At 36.5% G+C, this 13,489-nt stretch overlaps 1 protein-coding gene across 6 annotated transcripts in view; it reads right to left on the minus strand.

Annotated features, from left to right (window-relative positions):
• Positions 1–13,489, minus strand: part of FNBP1L (formin binding protein 1 like) — a 99,173-nt gene that overhangs the window by 42,232 nt on the left and 43,452 nt on the right. For all 6 annotated transcript variants that reach the window (XM_063664596.1, XM_063664595.1, XM_054475957.1 and 3 more), the window contains one exon: positions 5,492–5,607. In XM_063664596.1, the coding sequence (XP_063520666.1) occupies positions 5,492–5,607 (116 nt within the window). Of the gene's footprint in view, positions 1–5,491; positions 5,608–13,489 lie in introns of those variants that run through there.

Raw genomic sequence — 13,489 nt, forward strand, 5'->3', positions numbered from 1 at the left:
TAACTCAAGATGCATCAAAGACCTGAAACTATAAAACTGAGAAGAAAACATAGGAGAAAATCTTTGTGATACCGGATTTTGCAATGATTTCTTGGATATGACATCAAAAGCAGGCAAAAAAAATAAAAATAGATAAACTGACTACATCAAAATTTAAAACTTCAATGCATAGAAGGGCACAATCAAGAGAATGAAAAGGCAACCTATAGAATGGGAGAAAGAATGTGCAAATCATATATCTGGCAAGGGGTTAATATCCAGAATATATAAATAACTCCTAAAACTCTAGAACAAAAAAAACTCAATTTTAAAAATTGACTTGAATAGACATTTCTCCAAAGATACACAAATGGGCAGGGAAATGCAAGTCAGAACCACAGGGAGATAACAACTCACACCGATTAGGCTGGCTACTTGCAAAACAACAAGGATATGGACTAGCTAGAAGCTTTGTGTATTGCTGGTGAGAATATAAAATCTTTCAGCGGACAAAAGAGTGACATAGAAACCAAATTCTGATAAAGAGGTATGAGAAGAGTAAAATGAGATAGAGACTATGTATTAGTTTGTTTTCATGCTGCTGATAAAGACATACCCGAGACAGGGAGGAAAAAGAGGTTTAATTGGAATTATAGTTCCACATGGCTGGGGAGGCTTTGGACTCATGGCGGGAGGTGAAAGGCACTTCTTACAGACTAGCTATATTTGGACTGCTCTGTATCTAAGCCTACCCGAAATATTTAGGACTGTTCTTAGCAGACACAATGATGTACATAACACCAACTTAATGACCACATCACAATGATGTACATGACACCAAACTCCAGTATTAATAGAAAGCTGCTATGTGGTCAAAGGTTCAGCATGTGGTCAGAGATCCTAATTTCTAAACTAAACTGAAACACACATTATTTAATTATTTATTCATTCAACTTAAATTTAATCAACCAGTTCCAGAGGTACCAGGTAGGCTTGGTATGGGGTACAGAAATGCACATAATATAATCTCTGATCAAAAGGAATTCAGAGATGTCTGCTTTGGCCAAAATAAGAGTAGTTTGTGCGCTTCCTGTCTTCCAGCCTAATTCTCTTCCACTACACCACACTGCCACATCTGAACCAAAAATTTATGTATGCTCTGGGGTGGAGGCTGGGGAATATAATTTCATACAGCACTATCTCTATGATAGAACTTAATAAAATTACTTTTACTAGAAAAAACTAAAATGATATATACTTATCACATATATATGGCTCCTTTTCTTACTTAGAAATCTTAATCTGTTATACAAATACAATAAGTTTATTAAAAGAATGATTGATTTCAGTTGCATATCTTTGCAAACAAAAAACACTACCAAGTGATCTGAAGTAACCATTTTCCATCAATCAAAATGGACATGATTCAATTGTATATAACTATGTCTCCAAATGTAATTAGATGCTTTATTTTCTATTTATTCCCATCCTCAAACCAAAACTAAAAATCGATCAATATCAAACACCAGAATAAAGTTAAACCAACACCATCAAAACACAAGAACAGAAGAGTAAAGGGAGAAAAGACGAAAACAATCTGGAATTACCAAAGATTAAGAAATTTTAATCTTGCGATATATTTAAAATGTAATTGCGTAACATCATGAATATAGCTGATATGATTTGGCTGTGTCCTTACCCAAGTCTCATCTTGAATTACAGTTCCCATAATCCCCATGTGTCATGGGAGGGACCAAGTGGAGATAACTGAATCATGGGGGCAGTTCCCCCATCCTGTTCTCACAACAGTGAGTTAGTTCTCACGAGATCTGATGGTTTTACAGTGGGATTTCCCCTTTGCTGGGCACTTATTCTTCTCCTTCCACCATGATTATAAATTTACTGAGGCCTCCCCAGCCATGCTGAACTGTGAGTCAATTAAACCTCTTTCCCTTATAAATTACCCAGTCTCAGGTATGTCTTTATTAGCAGTGTGAGAATGGACTAATATTATAATATTTAGGAGAAAAAAAAAAGTGCTGCCTCACTATGAAAGAAATTATCCTCTGCACTAGCAAAAATAAGGGGAGTTAACCAAAAGAATTTTTCCCATTAAAGAGGAGGAAACAAACAAGGCAAACCTCTTCCCTTTGGACAAAAGACATACTATAAATAACAGCTGATAATCCAATCATTTACTAAGTAGTCATCCAAAGCAGCAAATCTCAATGTAGATCATTTCAAATTAAACATGCCTTCTCTCAACTCTTCATTACTCCTCATACTTCAACACTCCAATAATTCTGCCCTTGTTGAGAATCACTGCTATTAAGAATCATCCTTAGAATGGAAATGTGCCAAATTCCTTAAGTGTGCTTCATTCCTTCAAATCACCTTTGTAAAGCATCAGTACATAATAAAACCCACTTTCTCAATACAAAATTCTACTTTTCATATCATGAAGTTGTGGGTTCTAGCCACCCTTGCTTCAATGAACTGGAGCTCAAATCCCTTTTCTGCAAGTAAGTGAAAATTGTAATGGTTATTATCAGTCTCAGAACAGAGAGAAGGCAAACAAGCCTGCCATTTGATTAGATGAGTCCTGTTACACTAGCAAAACCTGGCCATCTCAAAAGCTTTGAGGTCTAAGTTGTCCTGGACAGTTAAATATTCCACATTACTGAAGTTTTTTTTAATCTTATAAATTATCAATTTTTATTTTATAATTTGTGATAGGAATCTCTTTTGAAGCATATCCTCTTCTTAACAAGTGTTCTAAATTACAAAAGTAATACACAATCACTGAAAAGACTACAATTCAAAAGTGTATGAAATAAAAAGTTCCTTCCCTTATCATTCCCTACTCTCGTTCCACAAGGGTAATTGTTGTAACATAATCTGGGTGTATTCTTCTAGACCTCTTCAGAATACATACAAATTTTATACATAACTGTATATACAAACACAAGTAAGCAATAAAATGATGTTACTGTACATTCAGTTCTTACTGTACATTCATCATTCAACCTGATGAATAAGGCTTTTAAATTTTAAAATGCTGGTACACCTGATTTTTTTTAAACTATCTACCAGTCTTTTTCATCATTCTTCTACTGACAGGCACTTTTACAACGAGAAACTTTTTTTTTTCCTGCAATGAAGAGTTTTGTGCAAACACCTTTGCTCACTTGTATTTTTCTGCAGGAAAGTTTAGAAATGAAAATGCTAAAGGATAGATTAGACTTTTTAAACATTTTGAGAAACACTGTTATATTCTCTGCCCTCTTTAAAATAATCTGATTCTTTTCTTGAAGGTGCAGGATCATTCTTACCAGTATTTACTTTTTCACTCTGTATAATACAGTGATCCTCTTGGGGCCCTAGAAGTAGATTCACTTCTCACTATGGTTTGGATATGGTTTGTTTGACCCCCACCAAAACTCACGTTGAAATCTGATTCCCAAAGTGGTGGTGTTGGGAGATAGGGCCTAATGGGAGGTGTTTGGGTCATGAGGGATCCGCCCTCATGGATAGTGGTTTGGTGTCATTTTTGGTAGTGAGTTGCGTTCTCACTCTAATAAGACTGGATCGCTTTTTGAGAGTGGGTTTTTAAAGTCAGTATTCCCTTCAGGTTTTCTTTCTCTCTTCATACATCCACGCTTCCCCTTTGACCCATCAAAACCCTGTGCCAGAAGCTGGGGGCATGCCTTTGAACTTACCAGCCTGTACAACCATTAGTTAAATAAACCTCTTTTCTTTATAAATTACCCAGACAGGCATTCTGTTATGGCAACACAAAATGAACTAGGGCACTCCTGCATTAAATTTCATCTATTTTTGTAATTTTTAAACCTTTTCTTTTATTGTTTGTCCCTTTACACTGCCATCACTGTATTACCTATAGCACTTTTTCTCATTTCTATTGGAAAAACTGAGAATTTTCCAATAGAAATCTGATAATTTAATGTGCTAAAATTGAGATCAAATTAAAATTTAAATAAAATTTTTATTTGCCACACAATAATACATCTGGTAGCTGCTATTTTAATCTCTCAGAGGCCATTTCATGCTCTTCTAGATTCTAGAGAGGTAAGTTTCCCAGATCATTAACTTTTGGACAGATGAAACATCATCACTGTGATTATTAATATACTAACAGGCTCCCTGTTTATACTCTCATGTGGAAAATACCTTGTTTAAACAAACAGGAGGAATATGGATTAGGAAATTAGCATAATGCCATTATTCAGTAAATATCATAATAGTGTGTTTATCATTATAAAAATATTATAAGCAAGCTTTTTATTACTCTAGTCTATTCCCTCCCTACATGCAGTCAGTTGGTTACATGCACTATTATAGTGGATATATGAGGCACTCAAGTAACTCCCCCTTCCTTCTGGGACCACTAGTTTAAATTAATTTTGAGTAACTATCCTCCCCCCATCATTAGCTATAAGTCAGTATTAGTAAATTGTTTAGGATAAACACATAACCTAACCAAAGTCAGTATGACTAAAGGAGACCCTCTGCTAGTATTTCTGGAGAAAAGAAGCTTGGTGCAGGCTTGCATTTTCCCTTACTTCCATCCTCTTCCCCTTCTTCCATTCCCCCACTTCCTCTTTCCCTCCCTTCCTTTCTCCCCAAAGGTACAATAGGGAAGACCATCATTCTTCTCCAGGATATGGGGGTATGAAGATGTAAAACCTAGAGCTAAAGGAACACGGAGGATGGTATGAATGGAACCTGAGAATAAAAAGAACAAGAGGGAGCACAGCCAAGAAATGGGGCCTGAAGATTATTTGACCCCTGAATCAAAATATGCCTGGACTTTGTAGTCATGTATACCTGTTTAGGTTGGATTTTTTTGTCACTTCAGGACACTTTTTTACCCTAAACCCTACAGCTAAAACTTTATACTGGTGTCTAGTCTTCAGACTTCAAGCACCATTTTTACTGAATAAGTTCCAGCAACTACTTGTCAACAAAGTCCATCAGTTTTAAGACTAAAATTTTCTCTTTAAAACTTTTATCTTCCAAAACATATTCTAAAATCACATTCATTCATAATATGGAACTGAATACTGACAGAAAGAAACTCAGCTCAGCACACACTCAATTTCCAAGTCTTACAAACTCTGAAGAAAAGAGAAACTGAATAAATATTCAATACTTTGAAAAGATGACTAAAGCAAAAAGTTAGACAGGAATAAAAGTATAAAACACAGAATAACATGCAGATATTTCTTTTTCCTGGCATTTTGCTCCCCAGTTTTCAGATTTTTAAGTGTCTTTCTGGAATGAAAGCTATTTGTGATCCAGCTAGTCAATATTCCTTGTGGCATTGTACTAGCCAACGACTTAATTAATCATTAAAACAAACCAGTTACCTAATTCAATCTAATTCTGATGAAAAACATAGAATTTAACCTCTGGAATATCACATTCCTCTAATATTCAACTGTTTAAACATGTAATTTCATTCTAAAAGCTGAAAAAAAAATTAACTTACCTCAACTGTTTCGCATAGTTCTGTTCAATTTCTATCCTCTCTTTAACAAATTTGGCATATCTTTCCAAGAAGTCAATTCCCCATTGTGTATGCTTGTCTAAGCTGTCGAACTGATCCTAGAAAAAGAAGATAAAAATGCATTTTTAAAAGTCTAAAATTTTATCCACATATATTTTTAACAGCTTCTAATATTTGTACAGAGAAGCAATGAGGTATAAAAGGAAAAACCCAGGCTCTTCTACTAGTTCCCCCACTTCATCCTTTAAGACCTAGAAATAGGTCCCTAAGCATAAATCATGCTACTTTATGCCTGAATGTCTTTACAAACATGGCTCTCCCAGTTGCAACACCCTCTCCTGATCAGCTTTTTGCAGTCAACTCTTCCCCAAATCCCCCCTACCCTGGCCTTTGAGATTCTGTTCAGGCATTATGTCTGCCAGAAAATGGTCCTAAACTCTCAGACTTTCTCCAGGTCCCCAAGGCTCCCTAAAATTACTATCTTATTCATTTGCTATACTATATTGAGGGCCAGAATCATGCATCATTCAACTCTGAACTCCCACAGCCTAAGCACCATGCTTGGCACCATAGCAGGTACTCAGTGAAGAATTATTTAGCTGGACAAAATCAAACATAACTGAGTTCAAATTCTGGGATCTGCCATTTCTGAGATGTTTGAAACTGGGCAAGCTAACAAGGCTCCTTGAATGTTTTCCCATCTTAAAATGGAAGTCCCATCACCCATCTAACAGGATTGTGGTGATGTTATTAAACATGTTCTGCAATGCAGGAAACATGATAATGATATATAATAGAGTACCACTGTCCTACAAGGCTCTTTCAGTCCTCAAAGATGCCACCTCCTGTCAGAGAAACCATCATTTCCCCCTTGCTTTAAGAACAAGCTCCAAATTGACTAATAACTTGGTGCTGTCTCCCTCTCTTATATCAAGTCTGCAATGCTGAAAAAAATTCAAGTATCATCCCTTTCCATATTTACAGCTTGTTTTAAAATCACTTGTGGTTTAGTCACGTTATTTACAAACAAATTATCTCCTTTTGCCTTTTATCTCTTTCTCTACCTTAAACCATCAAAAAAAATTCTACTCCTAAAAGCAAGTTACCACTCTAATTCTATTCTTCCAAGAAACTTTCTGATTATCATCTGGTTTCCAAAATATATTTGAATACAGCAAGAAAATGCACTGCTCAGTAAACTCAATCTGCATAATATGAATTATTGTAAATTAGAATTTTCATCAAACTGAAACACACTCAATGAAAAACAATTCCCAAAAAAAAAAAAAAAAACACTTCAAAGCTGAAACAATCTTCCTTTATTTTTCTAAATTGCTTCAAAGGCTTCTCTTCCCACAATCTTCTTCACCAAATTTTATATTACACTTCTTTATCCTCTAGATTAAGTCTCCAAATTTTAAATTCCAAACCCCATCAGTAAAAAACCTGAACAAAAACAATTATATGTAGTTATTTATATATTAAATGATATACTATTGAATTATGTAGTTATGAAATCCACAATAGAAATTTTAAAAAGAGATGAAAATGAAATGAACATTATTTTTAAACAGTTTTTTTTTAACATATTTGACAAACAAAAGCCTTTGAGCAATGATTTATAAAATATTATGGCCAGGCGCAGTGGCTCACACTTGTAATCCCAGCACTTTGAGAGGCTGAGGTGGGCGGATCACTTGAGGTCAGGAGTTCAAGACCAGCCTGCTCAACACGGTGAAACCCTGTCTCCATTACAAATACAAAAATTGGCCAGGCGTGGTGGCACGCACCTGTGGTCCCAGCTACTCAGAAGGCTGAGGCAAGAGAATTGCTTGAACCCAGGAGGTGGAGGTTGCAGTGAGCCAAGATCACGCCACTGCACTCCAGTCTGGGCAACAGAGTGAGACTCTGTCTCAAAAAATACATATATATGATTAAGAATATTTTTAGTGAGGGCAATAATCAAATATGTTTTATTATTTATAAACTCCTAGTTCAACACTTAATGGTAAAGTAATCTGAAAGTATTGGTTCTAAACTATGATATCTAGTTTCTAGTTGTTGCCATAGCTGGGTAAACAAAAGACACCTCATAAAGATATAAAGTTCTCAATGCAAAAAATTTACTGTTGCTATACTTTCTAATTTGTTTTTCAACCTACCTGCCAATATGCAAAAGTTTATGTTAAAATTTGGCCAATAAATTTCTTTGATGCCAATTTGTTATTTTTGTAAACTAAACTAAATCAGAAAATATTAAACTTTTTATTTTTAAAAAGTAAGTTCAGGCCAGGCGCACTGGCTCACGCCTGTAATCCCAGCACTTTGGGAGGCTGAGGTGGGCGGATCATGAGTTCAGGAGATCAAGACCATCCTGGCTAACACGGTGAAACCCCGTCTCTACTAAAAATACAAAAAAAAAATTACCCGGCATGGTGGTGGATGCCTGTGGTCCCAGCTACTTGGGAGGCTGAGGGAGGAGAATGGCATGAACCCAGTAGGCGGAGCTTGCAGTGAGCCAAGATCGTGCCACTGCACTCCAGCCTGGGTGACAGAGCGAGACTCCGTCTCAAAAAAAAAAAAAAAAAAAAAGTTCAAACCCCACTGAAACTAATTGTGATGATTAATTTTATGTGTCATCTGGGCTGTGCCACTGTGCCCAAATATTTACTTGGTCAAACATTATTCTGGATGTTTCTGTGAAGGTGTTTTTTAAATGAAATTAACATTTAGGCCAGGTACAGTGGCTCATGCCTATAATCCCAGCACTTGGGAAGGCCCAAATGGGAGACTCATTCGAGGCCAGGAGTTCGAGATCAGCCTGGGCAACACAGCAAGACCCTGTCTCTACAAAACATAAAAAAGGCTAGGTGGCTCACATCTGTAATCCTAGCACTTTGGGAGGCTGAGGCAAGAGAATCTCTTGAGCTCAGCAGTTCAAGACCAGCCTTAGCAACATGTTAAGACCCAATCTCTAACAAAAAAAATTTAAAAATTAGCCAGGCATGTTAGCACATGCTTGTAGTTCCAGCTACCTAGAAGACTGAAGTGGAAGAATTGTTTGAGCCCAGAAGGTCATGACTGCAGTGAGCCATGATCACTGCACTTCAGCCAGGGTAAGAGAGCAAAACCCTATCTCAAAAATAAATATTAATAATAAATAAATAAAATCAGTCAGGTGAAAGGCGGAGGTAGGAGGATCCCTTGAGTCCAGGAATTCAAGTTACTGTGAGCTGTGACTCTATCACTGCACTCCAGCCTGGGTGACAGTGAGATCCTGTCCATAGGAAAGGAAGGAAAAAGAGGAGAAGGAAGGGGGGGGGGGGGGGAGGGTAAGAGGGAAGGAAAAAATTAATATTTAAATAGGTGCGTTTTAAGTAAAGCAGATTATGCTCCAAAATGGGTGGGTGGGCCTCATCTTATCAGTTGAAGGCTTTCATTGAACAGACTGACCTTCCCCCAGCAAGAAAGAATTCTGCCAGAATACTGACTTTGGTCTGAAACTACAACTGTTCCCTGGGCCTATCCTGCAGATCCCAAGCTTCCACAATCACATGAGTCAATTTCTTAAAAGAAATTTTTCTCTATATGTGTATATATCCTGTTGATTACCTGTCTCTAAAACACTGACTTTACAACAAGTAAAAGATTTCTGTTTCTAAGAATTTTAAGTGTACAGACAAAATAATATTTGTAGGTGACACAGACCATTTTCAGCAACAAAATTATATAATGAATACATTTCCAAATATTCTTCATCAAAATGCTTTCTATATAGCTCAAATTTCTTTGGAAAAGCAGATATTCAGTCACCATTAAAACTTCTCTTTTATCTTGAAGGGACAGATTAAATTTTCTCAAAAATAACTGGTAGGTAAGCATACTAGTTAAAGAAAAATGTCCACAAATTTGAAACAGCCAGAAGATAAATAGCCAACCTGTATTAAACACAGATTTTTCAATTGTCTCTCCCTGTTTCATTTGGAAACACTGTAAATAGTCTTAAAGGTATTATTTTTATAAAACTAACCATAATAAAAATATAACTTAATATTCTGTGGACTTCCTGCTTTAGTTTTCTTTGCATACCTACAAATGAAGTGAATAAATTCCAACCTTATTCCAATTTCCTTTTTAAAATTTCAGCCAACACACTACTTTATCAGTGGTTAATACATTTACTGTTAAGAATAAATCTTTTTCAACACATCTTTCCTTTAGTGGGTCACAAAAAGGCAGTTTTAAATACGACTACTTTATTGAAACATTATTCATTATTGAAACATAATCTAGACATTATAAGCTGAGAAATGTTGGAAACATCTGTACTTTAATGAAACTGTACAACAAACTTTCCATGTGAAATCTTTCCTAAAAAGTATTTCTATTTTTCCATGTGGCCTAAGAGTATTTGCTGAGATAATTTATTTTATTGCCATATTTTACACATATAATATCACTATTTTCACCACAAAAGAAGAGTTAGTGCTACCAATTGATACCGTTTGGCTGCGTCCCCACCCAAATCTCACCTCAAATTGTAATAATCCCCACATGTCATGGGATGGACTTCACGGGAGGTAACTGAATCCTGGGGGCGGGTTTTTCCCTTGCTGTTCTCATGACAGTGAATAAGTCTCATGAGATCTGATGGTTTTATAAAGGGTAGTTCCGCTGCAAATGCCAATGCTCTCTTGCCTGCTCCCATGTAAGACGTGACTTTGCTCTTCATTAGTCTTCCACCATGATTGTGAGGCCTCCCCAGCCATGTGGAACTAACTGTGAGTCAATTAAACCTCTTTCCTTTATAAATTATCCGGTCTTGGATGTCTTTATTAGCAGTGTGTGAACAGACTAATACAGCTACATAATAACAAATATATACATTTGGTCTCCACCCCGATTCCTGACACAGAGCTTCTAAAACCCTTATTCCCTGAGTCTTAGGGGTAAGAGCAGCATCTTTTGTTATTCATAATAACCCCCTTTCAATCATACCTAAATTTATGCTAATGCGGTGACTTTGAAGGACAAGGGCTGGTTGGAGAGGAACCAACCATGTGATTTGAGGGTTGAAACTTTCAGTTCTCCCCACCCCCAAGCCTCCTGGGAAGGGAGAGGGAGAAGGGATGGAGATTGAATTCAATCAACAATAATTAATGATTTAATCAATCATACCTATGTAATGGAGCCCCCACAAAAACCCTAAACCATGGGTTTGGAAACCTTCTGGGTAGGTGAACACATCCACTTGCAGTGCATCTCAACTCCACAGGAACAGAAGATCATGCACCCTGGGTCTTTCCAAAGCTTACCCTAGGTACCTCTTCATCCAGCTGTTCATCTGTGTCCTTTATAATATCCTTTGTAATAAACCAGTAATAGTAAATAAAGTGTTTCTCTGAGTTCTGTAAGCCATTACAGCAAATTATCAAACTGGAGGACGGGGTCACAGGAACCCCTGATTTGTAGCCAAGTCAGTCAAGTACCATAAGTCCAGGACCTGCAATTGATGCTTGAAGTCCAGGCGGTATTATGGAACTGAACCCTTCAACTGTAGGATCTGTACCAACTCCAGACAGATAGTGACAAAATTGAACTGTAAGACATCTAGTTAGTGTCCAGAAAGTTGAAGAGCTGGTTGTTCAAGTGGAAAAACTCACGTGTTTGGTGTCAGAAGGAACACTTTTTCCTTTTAGCAAGAATATGTCTAATAATGTATTACTGTCTTTCACCACTAAGTTCAAAATTTCAAGAGACTTTCCAGTAACCCATATTCATATCACAGCAGCATTACAGAAGCAACCCACTTGTCCATCAACAAACAAGTGAATAAAGGAAATGTGGTACATAAATACAATTAATATTATTCAGCCTTAAAAAGGAAGGAAATTCTGGCACATGCTACAAAACATGGATAAATATTGAAGACATCATGCTAAGTAAAATAAGACAGAAAAGGACAAATACTGTATGATTCCACCTACACGAGGTACTTACAATAGTCAGAATCAGAGAGAAGGAAGTAGAACGGTAGGTGACAGGGAATAGGGGTAGGAAGGAATGGGGAGTTATTTAATGAGTATAGAGTTGCAAGATGAAGATCATTCTGGAGATTTATGGTGGTGATGGTTGTACAACAGTATCAATGCACTTAATGCCACTAAACTGTACATTTAAAAATGGTTAAGATGGTAAATTTTACATTGTGTATTTTACACAGTAAAAAAAATCTTCACCCCTCCACCAAAAATAAATTTCCTGTGGTTCTACCTATGCATTCACCATCATAGCTCACTGCAGCATCGAAATCCTGGGCTTAAGCCATCCTCCAGCCTCAGCCTCCCAAGTAACTAGGACTACAGAGACGCCCCATGGCTCACCGCAGACTCGACCTCCTGAGCTTAAATGATCCTTCCAGCTCAGCTTCTCAAGTAGCCGGGACTATAGGCACATATCACCAAGCCCAGCTAATTTTTGTATTTTTAGTAGAGACAGGGTTTTGCCATGTTGCCCAGGCTAGTCTCAAACCCCTGAGTTCAAGCGATCCTCCTGCCTTGGCCTCCCAAAGTGCCATTTCAAATAACCGTCTCAATAATTTCTTACAGGGGGAAGGTCACCTCTAGTCCATATGATTATATAGACATTATATCTTTCTTTGTTAATAAACATTGTTTACGTTTTATTCTCAAACACATTAAGAAGCATCACCCTGGCCATTTCTTATCGTTTGCCTATATTCACATTAAAATATTATATTTAATCCATGGTTTCTTTTTTATATTTTATTTTTTAGGTTTTTAAGAGATGGGGTCTGGCTCTTTCACCCAGGAATGTAGTGGCACCATCATAGCTCACTGCAGCGTCGAACTCCTGGGCTTAAGCTAATTTTTAAAAATACTTTGTAAAGACGAGGTCTTGCTTTGTTGCTCGGTCTGGTCTCGAACTCCCGGCCTCAAGCAATTCTCCCACTTGGGCCTCCCAAAGCACCAGGACTACAGGCGTGAACGACCACACCCAGTCCAATCCATGGTTTCTTTATAGGAAACTTTTTAAGTCCAAGACAAGACACCAGTATCAACTCACATTTTAAATACTAGTAAAGTATCCCATTTCTTATTTTTCAGATAACATATAAACAGAAGTTCTAAGCTCTTTTCTCCTTATGTCAGTGGATCATCTTGTGTGCTCTTCTTTGAAGACCCATGCATTTAAATAATGCATTATCCTTTATCTAATTTTTATCAAGTCCTTCCTACCCTACTAATATGGTTTTACTGGCGTTTCTCTTCTTGTTGTTATCCCTTCCACCACTGGTTCCCATAAAGAATTCATTTTCTATTTATCACTTTTCAAGCTCTTTCAGGATTCTCAAAGAAAAATTACTTCATCTAAAAAATAGATATCTAAGACCTGTATCAGACTGTTTTTAAAAACTAAATGTCATTCTTATTTTCTCCAATACTCAAAATCATGCATGCTGTGATTCCACAGGATAGAACTTTAGACTATATCTATGTATTAGCTCTCTCCAAAAGGTATTTTGAGAGTTGGTCACCATAACAAATGCGTAAAAGCTCAGCTAATCAGAATACTGAGAAAGTTAATCAAATTTCATTTTTCAGTTACTGATGGTTAAGTTACAAATTATAAAAATTATTTAGATACCATTTTTAAAAGTTTTATATTTATTTATAACTGACAAAAACTGGATATATGGATACAATGTTTAATTGTTAATGTTGATTTAAAACTCAAAATAGAACTGTACAAGTAGAAAACATAACAGAAGCCTATAATTGTGTTAAGTATATTTGATTAAGGTTGTACTATACTTTTAAAATAAATAAAAGCCAACTTCAAAAAACAGCCATCAGCTTTAAAAGGCACCATAAAGGTAAAATATAATACAAGTTTAGCTACAAGTGAAATAAATTCTCCTCTTTGTAACAACTGTGACCTGGCAGTAGCTCATGCCTA

Source organism: Pongo pygmaeus, chromosome 1, assembly GCF_028885625.2.
Source record: "Pongo pygmaeus isolate AG05252 chromosome 1, NHGRI_mPonPyg2-v2.0_pri, whole genome shotgun sequence".
Taxonomy (NCBI): Eukaryota; Metazoa; Chordata; class Mammalia; order Primates; family Hominidae; genus Pongo; species Pongo pygmaeus.